The following is a 17,201-nucleotide window of genomic DNA, read 5'->3' on the forward strand; positions in this document are numbered from 1 at the left end:
GAGGTGACGGGACTCCCTCACTCCTCTACCCCCCCCCCCTCACTACCAGCGGGGCGCCCCATACACCCCCTTGGCAGCTGTTCGCAGTCTCTCTCTCTCTCTCTCTCTCTCTCTCTCTCTCTCTCTCTCTCTCTCTCTCTCTCTCTCTCTCTCTCTCTCTCTCTCTCTCTCTTCCGTTTACGTATGGAGCTCTCTCCTCTTACCCTCTGAGAGATAGAGAGAGAGAGAGAGAGAGAGAGAGAGAGAGAGAGAGAGAGAGAGAGAGAGAGAGAGAGAGAGAGAGAGAACTGCTTGATGATTATTACCCCCCCCTCCAAGTAAGGGGTTAGTCTCGGTATTCCACCCCCCCACCCACCCCCACTTCCCTTCCCTTGCACGTTAAGTGGTGAGTCGTAACGTTAGTCGTGAGTCGTAACGTCAGTCGTGAGTCGTAACGATAGTCGTGAGTCGTAACGTTAGTCGTGAGTCGTAACGATAGTCGTGAGTCGTAACGTCAGTCGTGAGTCGTAACGATAGTCGTGAGTCGTAACGTCAGTCGTGAGTCGTAACGATAGTCGTGAGTCGTAACGTCAGTCGTGAGTCGTAACGTCAGTCGTGAGTCGTAACGTCAGTCGTGAGTCGTAACGTTAGTCGTGAGTCGTAACGATAGTCGTGAGTCGTAACGATAGTCGTGAGTCGTAACGTCAGTCGTGAGTCGTAACGATAGTCGTGAGTCGTAACGATAGTCGTGAGTCGTAACGATAGTCGTGAGTCGTAACGATAGTCGTGAGTCGTAACGTCAGTCGTGAGTCGTAACGATAGTCGTGAGTCGTAACGATAGTCGTGAGTCGTAACGTTAGTCGTGAGTCGTAGCGATAGTCGTAAGTCGTAAGGAGGATTAAGGTACGACTGATGGTGGTGGGTTTGACCTGATGGTCACCTTGAATGAATTTTCTGTTCTTTTCTCCAGAAAACAGAAAGCCACACTGGCGCATAAACCTCATTGTATCCTCTTAAGAAAAGTTGATTGTACACACACACACACACACACACACACACACACACACACACACACACACACACACACACACATACATACAACCATTCACATAAACTCACACACACACATACACAAATACATCCAGACACACACATAGACACACATACATTCATACATACATACATCTACACTGTGTACACACACACACACACACACACCCACACACACACACACACACACACACACACACACACACACACACACAACCATTCACATAAACACACACACACACACACACACACACATACACAAATACATCCAGACATACACATAGACACACATACATTCATACATACATACATCTACACTGTCTACACTCATACACACACACACACACACACACACACACGAGATATGTTTACATGCCAGTGACTTTAAGCTAGAGAAAATTACATTGCAGTTGCAGAGAGTAACGAATGGATGCATAAGCCCTTGTAACGACTCGAGGGGAACAACGTACTGACTGCACCAGTCTCATACTTCCTTGTTGAGGACGGCACGAGGGCGCGGGGAACCCAGGGCTGGCGTGTGGCTACACAGAGGGCGTGGGAGAACCAAAGACTAGGCGTGGTAAACCCACGTGCTGTAATGTAGCGTGGCAGCCCCACAGCTGCTGTAGGTGGCGTGGCAACAGTGACCACGGCTGATGTAGGTGGCGCGGCAACACCACGGCTGCTGTGGGTGGCGCGGCAGCCCCACAGGCAGCTGTAGGTGGCGTGCGCTTGCAGTAAACTAGCCAGCCAGTGTTTGTAGCGTTATTTACGCTCTTCAGACTGTCATAAAGTAAAGCCTTCCCGGAAATGTGTACTGTAGTAACTCCTGGCAACTTTGTCTACAAACGTGTGTGTGTGTGTGATTACTGCTTGTGTTACGGGCAGAGAGAGAGAGAGAGAGAGAGAGAGAGAGAGAGAGAGAGAGAGAGAGAGAGAGAGAGAGAGAGTTTTACACTCGTGTTGCCCAGTCCCTTGACTTTGTATTTATATACTATGTATCCATTCCTCTGTGTGTACACACACACACACACATACACACACACACACACACACACACACACAAACACACACACAAACGAGATAGGGCCTCAGGAGTAAAGAATTCCCCTGCTGTACAATATGCATAGCTACCCACACACCGATAATCACACTCACACACACATACTATATTTGCTCTTGAACACAGCCTCGACACTGTCCCCTTCCTTTGTCAAAACATGATACCCATTACGGTAGGTAAACACACCAATCTCGTATTTCCATATTAGTAAACGTTCTTATTTTATATGTAGCCTTAATCACCGATGTGTCCTTCTTAACCATTGAATCATGGAAGAGTCTGATGGTTCATTTAATGTCATAATAACATGTTATTAGTCACTGTGACCAGCTCACTGGTCGTGGTGACGTGGTGTCGTCAAGGGAGTCTAACATCCTGGGTTTCTCTTGTGTTGCAGTAGCGGAGCAGGATGATGTAAGGTGCGGGACGATATGTATCGCTATGTGGCTGTCCTCTTTGCCTTACTTGCTGTCTACGACCTGCGGACCCTTGCTGCTGGAAATATAGGTAAGTAGTGCATAAACCTTCCATCTCGCTGGTGTAGTTACCTGGGCAAGAGAAGAAATGTGTTTTTAAGAAGATATTTTAGGCCTGTGATGGTGTTTATGATAGAGGGGAGGGCCTGAGGAAGGTAGATGACAAGGGCCCCCAGAAATACTTTAGTATATAAGACACTAGGCTGTGTATGTCATGTGCTTCAGTCAGCGTTCGCTAAGAGTCGAATTGGCTCGGCAAGACGAACTGTGATTGAGTTTATGGTAACTTATATCATCATGAAGTGGTTGATACGAATGACTTATGAGTCATATGAGCCACCATGACGATGGTTAGTGAGGTCCCTGCCTCTCCCCTGCTAGCCAGAGGTGAGTGGAGGATAGGCTGTGTGGCCCGACGCCTCTTGGTCATCACCATCCCGGCAAAGGACTAACAATTGTAATATCCTTGAGTCTCACTGATGAGATAGTTTATATAAAGGAATAGTGTAAGTGGTACGTAATTTCCATTGTGTTTATGATTGTGTGTGTGTGTGTGTGTGTGTGTGGGTGTGTGTACGTGTTGTTCATGTAAAAGATTGGTTGTTGTGCTCACATAATCGTAAGTATACCATGGAAAAATGTTGTGGCGTATCGAACATCATGTCATTTTATAAGACCTTTTTATAAGTAGGGTGAGAGCAACACCCGTGGTATTCTGTGTGGCAGGAAACACCACATTCAGGTAGAAAGGGAGACTGGGAGCAGCCGTGGACACTGGCCATTACTGTCTCCAGCCCTTGCCAGGGGCGTCTTCATTAAAGGTCCTGTCATGTGTAGCGAAGAGTTTTTCTCCCGGGTTGATAGGTGGCAGCGGGAGACACTCGGCCCTCCACCTCCCGGACGGGTGGGTGCTGCCGTCCCCTCTAGGCTCCAGCTGGTGGGCCTCCTGCCTGGAAAATGTCGTCAGCGTCCACACTCAAAGTCAGGAGCTGCGGCGGAAAGTCTCCTCCGCCTTTTGCTGCGTGATGGGCTGGGGAGTGGCAGCGGTGAGGGTGATGGGTGATGATGGTGGCGGCTCTGAGGACACTGGTACTGGTGGTGGCGTTGGGGGAATGAGTGCTGACCAAGGGGGGGGGGAAGAAAGTGATTCATGTTGCTAGTTGCTATAGTCCTAGTTGTCTCGTACATGGTCACGGACCTTAAGCGCCTCCTGATGCCCACAGAGATAAGTATTGTTGATTATCTAAGTAGCGATACTTCGTTACTTAAGTAGATTTATTTAGGAATTTACTTTTACTGTTGTACTTAGAATTTTCATTGATTTTCCGTAGGGAACATTTCATACTTGAAATATTGACTTATTTCGTCATTTCGTCACTTTTTCTGAGTACTTAATTACTTGCTGCTGTTGAGAGAGAGAGAGAGAGAGAGAGAGAGAGAGAGAGAGAGAGAGAGAGAGAGAGAGAGAGAGAGAGAGAGAGAGAGAGAATATGTTTGTCATGTACTTAAGAAAAAGCAGTCGAAATTCGAAGTGATGAATGAAGGCCCTCGTGATATAACCTGCTGCAGGCGTTGTGCAAAGGATCGTCTGGGAGAGAGAGAGAGAGAGAGAGAGAGAGAGAGAGAGAGAGAGAGAGAGAGAGAGAGAGAGAGAGAGAGAGAGAGAGAGAGATGCAAGTGTTGCTGAGTATTTCGTTTAACTTGAAGACGATGCTGTTGTAAGAATTCTCTTGGTCTCTTACTTGTCACGAAGCGACCCTGTCTTGTAGACGTCCGCCCGGTCTCTGGTATGTACCTGTGTGTGAAGACTATGATTCTCTGCAGAGATTGCTCGTCCTGGGATCATGAACCACTCCTCCAAGAGTAGCAGTTGGGGCCTGTCTCCCTCCCTACGGCTTCCGGCAACATGCTAGCCAAAGGGTGGAGACGGTACAGTACTTCAACGGGAGGGCTGCTCCACACGTGCCCAAATCAAGGTCACCCCCTCACACACACACACACACACACACACACACACACACACACACACACACACACACACACACACACACACGCACCAGAGCCAAGGTCACCTGCACCATATTTTTGGGAAGGAGGGTGTGGAGGGACTCGTGACGCCACTGCACCTCTCTGCTGGACGAAGACTGGAAAAAAATACCTCGTTTGACTGTTTCTCGGATGCACTTGGGCATTTTAATTAGGAGTGGTGGGGGGAAGAAATAATTGTGTTCCGTGTGTTGCAGACAGTGCAAAGGAAGAGCCAATTACGATACAGCTTTGAAGCATTCTGCCGACGATGAAAAAAAAGAGCCCAGCTCTTTTGTGCCGTCCACCAAGACCCGCTCAGCTTTTGAGATTATAAATGTGAATATTTTCTCTCTGATTTGCCTGACACTGGCTGGAGACGGTTCGTGAAATTCTTGAAATGCAACACAAAGAGACGGGGCTGAGTCAATTTTTTTTTGTTTGTAATGAAGCGTCTCACGGTGACAGTTCCCGTAATCCTGGATGAGTCTTTTTGAAGTCTCGTTGTGACAAAAGTCTCAGGAATATCTCTAACCTGGAGCCTAAGGGGTGTGCACAGGTCGTGGATTTATTTAGTCCCTCTAACCTAAAGAGCCAGGTCGTGGATTTACTTCGTCTTCAAGGAAGACGACATTACGTGGATTCTTTTTTTTCTTTTTGGAAGCTACCAGGCTCAATCAGACAGGTTTTTGGAATATCTGAACTCACGATGGTGGAGTTCCTGAAGCTCTTTGTAGATAGAGTCCTCGTCTGATTGTTGTCCTCTCCTCGCTGATGGAGTCAGGATGGATTGCGATGTCGTTTCCAGAGCGTTCTGGGTCCTCCACACTCTCCCGATCAGTCGATGCGAGTTTGCCCAGGTCGGCAGAAACATAAATAAGGTTTTTCCTCACGTGAATTTGTCTTGGAGAGGACGAATAGAGATGAAAAAAAAAAAGACATTAATTTCTAATGCTAAATCCACGAGTTGTAGTATACGCTTCGGCGTCTGTAATGGAACTTGATCAGTTGATGGTTGAGCCTAGTGCCCACGCCACTCGCAGCAAGTTGCCGACTGTCGAGGTGATCCACCCACAATAGAAGGTTCATCTTTAAAGACAGCCACGGCAGGACGTAGTCTGTCAACCAGTCGATTAACCCGTCATGTAAATTCTCTGTAAATTTTGCACTGAGTATCATCATTTGGTAATGTATTCATATCTTTGGAATTTTTTTTGTATATACTAATTGTCGATGAATGCAATTCTTTTCACTGACGGTGAAAAGATTATCTGATGCTAACTCTGTCCATCAGAACACAAAAGTTTATCTTTTTTTTCAGTTTGGGTTAAAGACAGTAACCAGAGCTGACATAATCTCTCTCGTCATGCCTCGCTCACACTCACTTGCGTTTCGTAAGGTCTCCAGACGTATGGAGAGACTGGTAAACACACACACTTACTCACACACACACACACACACACACACACACACACACACGGCGATAGAGATATCAGCTTTTGATTTCTTACTACACGACACCAGGACTTGATGTAACGGAGAGGTGTTCATTATTTCTGAAGTAAGATATGAAACGAGGGCCACTATTAGTGATAACGCGTAGGAGACCTGAGTGTATATTCGAGGTTGATGCGTGTTCAGTTTTGCCTAGGGTGTTGGTCGCGACGCTTCGTTCCTTCGCGGGAGTTGACGGAGCCTGAGGTATGTGGGATCTTCCCTCCTCCTACCCACGTTCCTCACCATTGGTGTAGAATTGGTGAGGTGACTGCACGAGGGGCGAGGAGAGTGAGGCACACGATACGATTATCAACGCTCTCAAAGCAGAGGTTGCAAGGTCACATATTTTCCCAGAGATAAACCTTTGAGCATCGTACCGGGAGGACTGGTTATGGGACGTTGTGTCAGCATGGAGAGGCGTCCTGATGACCGCCAGCCATGCCCTGTGATGTCAAGGGCTGAGTCAGGGAGAGGGAAGTGAGCGGGATCAGGAGGAGGTCACAGTTGTGTCCTCTCGGTTTCCATTCGCTTCAACCTTGACTCATCCCTCCCTCGCGAGACGGGTTATAATGACTCCCTCGAGAACGTGTCCACACCGGTCATCTTACGTCCCAAGACCCACCGTTTACGGGTACGTAACGTGCCGGATGGAACGAGGCAGGAAGAGTTTTTCAACCCTATGCCAAAGGATTGCTCAAGGGAAAATGTTACCCTAAGACGTGTTGGTGGTGACGTTCATCTCGCAGGACGAGGCGTCTTTGGCCGAGATTTATTGATGGTGGGCAAGTGAGCAGTGGGTTGGTTTTGGGGAGGTTGAAGGCAGCTTCTGGATGTTCGTCTGGAGGCCAGAGCTCCGTAACCCACCAACTTTTAGAGGTTTGTGGAAGCCACTTGGTTGTGATGGATGCCTTACACCCCCATCCCCAGCCTCCCCACTGGAACCTGTCGCCATCAATCATTTTGACCCTACCTCATAACGCTAATTATGTGGCCAGAGAACAGTCTGTCGAGGGGAAGGTGGCCAAGTGACTGATGATCCGTCTGGCCCACGGGTGGCCAGCAGGTATCAGCCTTGACCGCGCCGGGCAGACACCTGGCCATCTTTCCCCAGCCACGAAATAACTGTTACGAGACGGGGGGGTTCAAGGTGGTCGATGGCGACAAGTTCCAGCGAGAGGCTGGGCCACTTGAGCTGAGGGAGGTGCTTTAGGATGGGAAAACATCCATCGGGACCATGAGGCCTCCACAGCCATAGTGAAGCTCTGTTTTTTCCAGTATCGATCACCGATGGCAGTGGCTCCTTGACTTGATGCTGCTGCTGCTGCTGCCACAGAACTCAGGCCTCCGCCCACCATATGGAACCCGGCGGACTGCACGTCCTACAGCCGTTGCTTCGTATGTCTCTTGTGTCAGTTTCCTCATTCGCTGCATCCTGGAAAGAAAGGGACTTATGCATTGCTTATCCACTATCTGGTTGTGCTAGGAGACGTAGTCTCATTCTTATTAGTTTGTTCCGAGTCTGTTGTTGGCCTATGTTGGCAGTGGTTGGGGTCAGAGGTCATGTGGGAATGAGTCACACATATGATGGCAGATATAGAATGACTGATCAGTACCTGATAACTGTCGTTAGAACCAGTGATATACCTCTCGTACCCTTTCGGTAAGTTTAAACTTAAGCCTTAGAGCCCGGATCACCTACTCACACACACACACACACACACACACACACACACAAACACAAACACAAACACACATAGCTGATTAAAGCAGCCATGACGAAATCTTTGATGCTTTGAACTGGCGTGGAATCTCATGAGTCAGTATTTGACGTTATTCCCTTGCGTTGAATATTCTGTAGACTTCATTATTCCAAACGTGATGGCATTCCACACCTTGAGGTGGTAGTAAGGTGATGTGAGAGAGAGAGAGAGAGAGAGAGAGAGAGAGAGAGAGAGAGAGAGAGAGAGAGAGAGAGAGAGAGAGAGAGAGAGAGAGACTGCATAGTTATATGACTTAGCTCACCAGCCCTTTGCTCCTCCGACCGGCATATTTTCTTAAAATCACATCAATGCCCGAGGGAGGGCGCGCGTGAGGAGAGCCTGTCCTCCTATGAGCAGTTCAGAAGCCAGTTGGTCTGAGAGGAGATTAACGAAGTTAGGAGTCGTCTTCCTTACCTCAGTCCTACGGGAAGGAAGAACAGAGGACTTACTAAAGAGATACAAAAATAATAATATAGAAAAGGTTACGGAAAGTCTTAAGACTGATGTAAGTCTGACCGAAGTCAATAAACAGTGAAGGAAGAGATGGGGAAGTGGAAGGATTTGATGTAGAAAGGAAAGGTTGTTGAAACAAAGAAAGAGTCACGTTAGAAGTCGATGTCTAAGTGCCCTGAAAAATATTTTCACATGTGGAGGCGTGTTGCTCATACCACTACCAAATTGAAATGGAGGATGAACCATGAGGAGGGAGGTTATGAGGCGAGATATATAACTTTAACAACCTCCCTCCCTCCCTCCCTCCCTCCTCCTCCCAACTGAGGGATCAAGATCCGTCTTGAGTGTCATATCCTTTAATGTTATCTCGCCTCACACGTACTCTACAGAGGCTGTGCATAGTCGCCAGGTATAATCGTCCGGTTTCCAGACGATGCGTTAACGCATGTGGCCTGAGTTCGGTGTATATCACCGGGTGGCGTCCGGACGCAGCCTGGTTCTTCCGTGCCCCAGTGACGGTGAGGAGACACACTTACCTCGAGGTGTGATCGATTCGTTTCTTGCTGGTGGTGTTCCCCCAAGGTGCCTACCACCACCCTCCACCGGTGGGCTTGCCCAGCTGTGGCCTGGAAAGCACAAGATGGATCGCCGGTGAAGGTCGTATTTAAAACGGACGCTCGGTAGTTTTGAAGATAATGTGGGGTGAAGTGAGGCGAAGCTGTGGCAGTCGTCACACATGGAATTAGATGTACAGGGAACATCCTGTGAGAGGACATTGAGGGTTTGAGCTAACACTTCTTGGTCTCTTACTTGAGGACTACGTTAGGAAAACTTTCAGTGAAATGAATCAGGTTCTGGTGAATATCAAAGTCGTCCTCTGTGAACATATGCATGTGTTATGATTACGTAGCTCTTACATGTTTGTGCCGTACGAGAAGGAAGTTTTTTCAACACTCGTAAGGCCCCATTTATTTTTTTTAACATTGCTATCTAACAACTTAAGTTTATATTTGCTTTCTGTATTGACAAAGTTCTTAGGCTGGTCGTGGTCGAGTAAGACAGACCAACAGGCGATGGGGTAGTGAGACCAGCAGGTAATGGGGTCAGTGAATGAGAGCAAAAGAAGAGCGGAACCAAAGTGTGAGGAACGAATGTAGCAAACAAACAAAGATTGGGTGGTTGATGATGTTGCTTGTCTCTACGTAAAGTCGTGTTGTAGTGGGTCACTGTGTAGAGTGATGATGTAGTGAGACCCTGTGTAGCAGTTAAGAAGTACTGTGTTTCAGTGTAGAACCATGTTGTAGTGTCTCTGTAAGCAGGACGAACTAGTGATATATAAATTTCCTGCCCCTTTAGGAAGTGGGTTAGTGAATGGGCATTACTGTAGTGGGTCAGTGCAGTTTTTCGGTGGAAGTAACAAAGGATAATACAGTGAGGCACTGAACAGGTAGTGGGCTGGGGTAAGTACGGCCGACAGGGAGTGGGGGCTTTAGCTGGTGCAGTTCCGGTATTGGACATGCTTAACCTGACGCTTTCCAGAGCCACTTGAATTATGAACTTTTGCGAGCACGAACTCGTCGCTGGTGCCATGCGTTTAAGGACGCAGCTCTAGTGGTGGTGGGGGACATGCAGTGGGGTTGATGGTATAATGGGCACCGGGTGTGTGTAAAACTGACTGTAAGTGGTGTTGAGTGTGGATGATGTCTGTGAAGTGTGCGCAGAGGTGGTGCAGAGTGTTTGTGACAGTGATTTGAAATGTTGGAGTGGTTGGACTTGATTTATTTTATCGATGGCTGTATTAGGAAGAAAAAAGAGAAATTTGACGTGTACTGTTGGGTGCCAGTTGTGTGGAAGTGTCTGTGTAGGTGCGTGAAACACTGGTTGATTAGTGGTGTACGAAACTTTGATAGTAGTTTGGTATTGATGGTTGTTTGAGGCGCTGTGTTGGTTTGAGGTTTTAGGTATCTTTTTTAGGATATTTAGTGGAGGATCTACGGTGTCTTTTATGTGTTGGGCTGTATTCGTTGTTTACCGCTTGTGTAGTGGTGTCTATGGTTATCATTGGTGAATTGTGGTGTTGTTTTCTCATCTTAGCTGAGACAACACAGGCGACTTGATGGCCCAATGAAGGCCATCTCATCATCAAGGGCAAAGGTATCGTATAGTCAGTGTGTTTACATATCGTCCTTCGTGGATTTAGATTGTCTTTGTGAAAGTGTCTCGTTATCGTCCTGTAGTTATGAGTTAATGACCAACTAGTGGTCTTAACACACGACGTGACGCGGCAGGAACCAGGTCCTGATGATGGTGGAACTCCTCCGGTACTTGCCCTCCTGGACATGCCCGACACAGCCGCAAAGATGGAAGGAGACGCGAGACCAGGGGGCTCCATCGGTGACGGACAATTCCCCACCCCCCCCCTCTCGTGTTTATTGCCGGCTCTTCTGTGACACAAAGACTCATACACGCAGAAAGACGCACGTACGGACAGATAGAGACGACTCATGTAGAGACAGACTCGTGCGCAAGAAAGCCTTACTATACAGACTCGTTACTTTATCTAGTATGTCGTCTGCTGCTTCCTCCAAGGCATTTAGGCTGTGTGTGTGTGTGTGTGTGTGTGTGTGTGTGTGTGTGTGTGTGTGTGTGTGTGTGTGTGTGTGTGATTACCTAAGATAGTTTAACTGAATTATCCTTTGAATATTTAATTCTCTGTAATTCGGATCCGCGGTCAAGGTCTGGCTCACACACACACTCACACACACACACACACACACACACACACACACACACACACACACACACACACACTTCCTGCTGTATACTTCGTTTCAGATTAGATTGAGGTGTAATGAAGTTAATGCAGTTATAAGAGTTAATGAAAATGAGTTTATGGTGAAAATATGAGGATACACTGATGATGAAGGTGTAATAAAAATTGGTTTTACATTATCTTTTTTTTTTATCTATTTTTTTTTCTGGCAAATTTGTTTGTTTCCAAGAATAGAAGCGTAGCTGATGATACTTACCTCCTCCTCCGCCGCCGCCGTTGCTCCCGGTGACAACCGCGTCTCGTCGCTGAGCACAGTGACACGTACACGAAGCAAGGGTAGATGCAGCACCATCACCCACCCGAGTGGTGTCGGGCTAATGCACCCGGTACCCGGGTGGGTTCAGGAACTACAGCTACCGCCCACATCCACACACACACACACACACACACACACACACACACACGTGTGTAAGGGTAGCACAAACATCGCTCGTCTGAGCCTGATTCTGTGGAAAAGAAACATAACCCGGCTTAGTCACAAGACATTCAATATCATGTCAGTTCCACCTTCGTTCAATACCCCAGATAAGAATATCATGGGAATATATATATAAATGCAGGGAAGTAGAGATAGTTAAGATTCTGGATATGTGAGTTCTGTAATGTGGCCCTGATCTCTATATAGAGTTAGGAGTGAGTGTAAGGATATATAGTAAGTAAGTGATGTGGTGGAGAGGATTGGTTTCATCTCATTTTTAAGCAAATCGCTTCGTTTCAACTTAGGTTAATGTGTAGTGGAGTTATTAATGATAACTTTTCAGTACTGGATTAAGAAATAAACTTGCCCTTGTAGAAATTGTAATGTTTTCTGTTGGTCAGACTGGTAAGGATCTTTAAGCAAGACGAAATATAGTATATGAACAGGACAAGAATCAAACCCATTGTGGTTTCCTTCATGGACGTCTTCCTTTTCGTTCTTGGGTACCTTCATGGCTGCGTCTTTCTTCTCGGTCTTCCCTCGCTTCCTTCTCGACTTCGGCTCTCTCTCTCTCTCTCTCTCTCTCTCTCTCTCTCTCTCTCTCTCTCTCTCTCTCTCTCTCTCTCTCTCTCTCTCTCTCTCTCTCTCTCTCCCTCTCTCATCGCTGCTCCGTCTGCCGTCTTGGCTGTGGCCGCTAAGCGGTCATCTCGCCTGGCCACACTTGATTTATCGCCACTTACTCCATGTTAGCCGAGGCACATAAAGTCTTCAGCTATTACCACAACGGTCATTGTAGCTGCTCGTTCCCGGGAGAAGGCTAGCATCATGGTGTGTAAGGAGGGACCTCTGTTGTATTTCTTCCTCCCCGACACAATTTACTAATTAACGGCCTCCATTTTGGGCGCGTTCCAACGAGAAGAGTTCACAGTCCTCCCGTCTCTTCTCAGAGGCTTTGTCCCGACATGACAGCTAGATTGGCCATTAAACTTTGGTACAAGTTCAGACAATCTTCGCTCATCTTCGTCCCATCTTTTTTTTCCCCCCCCTCCTCCTCTTCACTGTCGAAGTCAGATAACCAGGTTCTCCTCGTCAGCCAGGCTGCACCTGTAATATCCAGAAGGATCCATTGACAATGTTGTTTTACATCCTTCAGTTGGCAGGGTCGTTCGTAGTACCTACTTCGCTCACCTTGTGTGTTTCCTTCCACCGTTTCTGTTCTAACTTAGTAACTCAGTTCGTAATCCCTACTTCGCTCACCTTGTGTGTTTCCTTCCACCGTTTCTGTTCTAACTTAGTAACTCAGTTCGTAATCCCTATACTTCGCTCACCTTGTGTGTTTCCTTCCACCATTTCTGTTCTGACTTAGTAACTTAGTACGTAATCCCTATACTTCGCTCACCTTGTGTGTTTCCTTCCACCGTTTCTGTTTCTTCCTTAAGAACTCGTCCCTGGTTCTGTGTTAGTTACTGTGGTTGTGTAAAGTTACCGTTGATCGGAACGTATTAGTGCAGGAGGAGCTGTGAATATCCCTCCTTGGCTGTCGATTGGAAAATGGAGGGTCCTAAGACTCTAGACAATTTGGGAAGGGGGGTTGTCTGTTGTTCAAAACGTCCCTGGGGAGGGTAGAGCAGTGTGACCCACGAGCAAGTTAGTGTTAACAGAAGTTTAGAATAAGAAAGTGTTAGAGACTCGGGTTCAGCCAAGGTGCTACAGCGCCGATCAATCGTGTGTGTATGTGTGTGTGTGTGTGTGTGTGTGTGTGTGTGTGTGTGTGTGTGTGTGTGTGTGTGTGTGTGTGCGTGCGTGTTATGAATTAATTGGTTCCACATACCCCACCATCGCAGCAGTTCACAAGGCTATGTTGTGTTCGCTGGTGAAAAGAAAAGCGAACATGTATGAAGCTAATTTCATTTGTTACGATTTTTTTTTTTCTCGTGCGTGCCTTATGTCCTCTCTACCAGCAATCAGATTGGCTTTGAACGTTCAGAATGGCTTCTGACTTTAAGACTGGCTCCTAACATTTAGACTGCTTCAGACATCCACACTGGCTTTAACATTCAGAATGGCTCAAACATTCAAACTGGCTCTAACACTGAGAATGACTCTGACATTCAGACTGGCTCTAACGTTCAGACTGGCTTTAACGTTCAGACTGACTGGCTCAAGCAGAAACTTTCTCAAACATCGCTCCAGATGGGATCTTCTTTGACCGGGCGAAGGAGAAGCGGTGGCAAGTGTAGAGAAGGTTAGGGAAATGTGATAAGATAAAGTGTGATGGGGGAAAACAAGAGACAGAGAAATATCAAGACTGAAATCTTCAGATGTTGGCGAGGAGTGTTGGACCTTGTGGTAGAAGTTAGCTGTTGCTGCTGGAGCTTGAGTTTGGCCGAAGAGGAGAACCATCGAGGGATGGGCATGTCATACGCCCCTTGCCCAATTAAGTATGAATCTGTCCATCATCTGGATCAGCACATTCGTCGTGGAGAAAAACGAAATGGGAATCCTAGACCAACCTTGACCATCACTTGTCCCTAAAACCAACACCAGTTCAGTACTTGGGTGTGATTAGCTCATGGATAAGCGAGTTTATCGACAAAACGTGGTTTTGGACCAAGAGTAACTAGCAGGGAAGTCGACTTGCATCCAGTGAAGAAACCTGTTGGGTTGAATCGAGTTAATTCAGGGTAAATAATTCACTTTGTACTGGCGATGAATATTAATGATGTCCCCGTGCAGAAACAGGAGGGGGACAAAAGGTCACCAGAAGCACTGAAGCAACAGGCTGTATGGGGTCTGGAGTCGTGTGTGTGTGTGTGTGTGTGTGTGTGTGTGGTAATGGGCCTCCACCACTCACCTACAGTTTTAGTTCTGAGCTTCGACACACACACCAAACTCCCATGGTGTTGCTGACAGCAAAACCTAATCGCGTACCCTTTTAAAAGCATCCACGACCGGACGTATTCAGTGTAAATGGACGACGTTAGTTTTCCCGGGGTTGTCTGTCAACCGGCCGGTGGCGAGGGCAAGGATGGTGGCAGCAAATTGAGTTAACTGAGGGGCTGTGGTGATCTGCCGCGGCTTAATCAATTTAAGTCAATACGTCTCCTCACCCAAGGCTCAGCTTGACGCGTCGGGGACGTGATTATTACTCTAGCTGATCCACTTGAATAGTTTACGCATATATATATATATATATATATATATATATATATATATATATATATATATATATATATATATATATATATATATATATATATATATATTCCAGGCGAGGGTGACAGATGTAGTCCCACGGGTCTCTGTCTTTGGACCACTGTCGTCATTTGTTTACATGGGACCACCTGCGGTCGTCAGCATCGGGTATTGCTGTGTAAGTGTCACCTCCCCTCACGCTGACGGGTGTCAGCCTGCCTCCCATGATGTTCCTGGCTCTGCATGTGGGCCATGGAACAGACAGACGCTTCTTCTGTCCCTCGTACAGTAGCGATGCGCCGGCACCATCCTGTAGGTTCTCTCTGGCTGACTGCTAGATCCGGCCCTTCATCCATATATACATATATTAGTTTGAGCTGTCTACGTCCGCACGTACAGTTTGAATGATATACTTTAGAGTGCGATTACGAGGGGGAGTTCCCTTCGGTACCCACCACACAGTCTGTCGCACATTCAGATGTTCCTAACGTGTCTGGCCCGAAACGCCCCGCCGTGTTTGAGGATGAGATCACGTTGGCTATCAACATGACTCATAAAATGTAGGTCTGGCCGGAGCGTCTGAACCGTAGGTTTATGATCCATATTCATAGCTCATCTGCAGCGGTGTTATTTTTTTTTTTTCACCCACGGCGTTTGCTGTGCATAATGAACTCCTGCAGTATTCCTGGACGCTGGGTTTCCCCCGGAGCCAACCTGAGCGTAATGGTCTGCCATACGCCAGTTCAGTAAATTGATAGCCATTTAGTGTAACATATACGTTGTGGTTCAGGTCTTCGGCACTCTGAATGTTAGTGACTGAAACGCGTGTGGACGCTGGCTCCAACCCCACCATTTATACCATCTTAACTACCAATGACCCTACGGCAAATTTGCGCGATGTGGTATACAGGGGACGACGTGCCGTCGATATGCATCATGTGAAGCGGTTAAAGGGGGACACGGAAAGGTGTGTGGGCATAGGGTGGCTCTGTTTTCGGTTTATCATCAATGAGAGAGAGAGAGAGAGAGAGAGAGAGAGAGAGAGAGAGAGAGAGAGAGAGAGAGAGAGAGAGAGAGAGAGAGAGATTATCTGTACAGGAGCGGAATGAGGGTGATTCACAGCAGTGGGTCAGGGCCACCTGGTCTTTGTTACACCTGAAACACGGCGTTGTGTCACGCTGCGCACCAGCACTGACCAGGGAAGGTGCTGTACTGTACCAGTGCCAGCCGTGCCTGCCCCCTCATCCCGGTGTTGGATCCATGGTCAGTAACGCCATCGAGACCCGTGTGTGTATGTATGCCTGTGAAGGTGTGTGGGAGTTGTTTTTCGCTGGTATATTATTAACGCTTCGCTGTGGTTTAGTATCTGATATCCACCACTCACACATTCTTTGTCCTTCACGTACTTGTGTGGCGTGTGGTCACCTCTCACAGGCACCCGTGACACAGTCATCCCTCCAGGCCAAGTGGTCGCTTGGTCATCGCTCAGTTACCCTACGTACACACTCGCCCCTCACACTCAGCCAGCACAGATGAGTCTATCACACTGGTCTAACACTCACAGTCACCCTTATCGTAGCTACCTCTCCTATATCTCCCCCCCAACATCCCCTACCATTGATGCACCTCACACACACACACACATATATATATATATATATATATATATATATATATATATATATATATATATATATATATATATATATATATATATATATATATATATATATATGTATGTATGTACATAAATACCACATATATCATAAGAGTATGATTTCATGTTGAACGTAATCGATTTGATTACGATGACATGTGATCACATATCTCGGGTTTGGACATGTGAACATGATCTTGAAACCGATAAAGATTACGATTGGCTTCTTGAAGTTATGCATAACTGCCATATGAATTACCATTACGTAGATACGACAGTGGATTTATTACGTTTACGTGCAGAATATAATCTATTACTGTATGATTACATTACACTCAGAATGTACTTATACAGGGCTAACATGCAGAATATAATCGACTTTTGTATGATTACATTTCACTCAAAGACAGAAAACTTACACGGGGCTAATTTTACCTCTTACAGCTTAGAGCTCCCCTGGATCATGTGTCCTTGCTGATACGCCATGAGAGCTAGAGGGGTCTGCTGGTGGTGGGTACCACATCACAGAGATCCATTGCATCGAGTTAACCTTTAAGCTTCTAACATCTGTCACTCTCCTTGTAAGCAGCAACGAGTTTGCAGCATAGGTCACTCAACAGTGAACTTGATGAAGACTGTGTATCTGTACTTAAGAGGAGGTAACTCTACCGTCTCTCTCGTACGCTAACTGATAGAAGTCACTGCGCCAACCGTTTTCTTTCGTGCGGGGTGAAATGATGCGGCTGAAGCGTCGTTTTCTACGAAAGGAGACATGGCTAACTAATGTGTCTTGTA

The 17,201-nt window shown here is 46.9% G+C and overlaps 1 protein-coding gene across 10 annotated transcripts in view; it reads left to right on the plus strand.

Moving 5' to 3' along the window:
- Positions 1–17,201, plus strand: part of IA-2 (tyrosine phosphatase IA-2) — a 351,905-nt gene that overhangs the window by 38,003 nt on the left and 296,701 nt on the right. For all 10 annotated transcript variants that reach the window (XM_071690103.1, XM_071690109.1, XM_071690106.1 and 7 more), the window contains exon 2: positions 2,490–2,599. In XM_071690103.1, coding sequence (XP_071546204.1) covers positions 2,524–2,599 — 76 coding nt within the window. In that variant the 5' untranslated portion in view covers positions 2,490–2,523. The remainder of the gene's footprint in view (positions 1–2,489; positions 2,600–17,201) is intronic.

Source organism: Panulirus ornatus, chromosome 48, assembly GCF_036320965.1.
Source record: "Panulirus ornatus isolate Po-2019 chromosome 48, ASM3632096v1, whole genome shotgun sequence".
Taxonomy (NCBI): domain Eukaryota; kingdom Metazoa; phylum Arthropoda; class Malacostraca; order Decapoda; family Palinuridae; genus Panulirus; species Panulirus ornatus.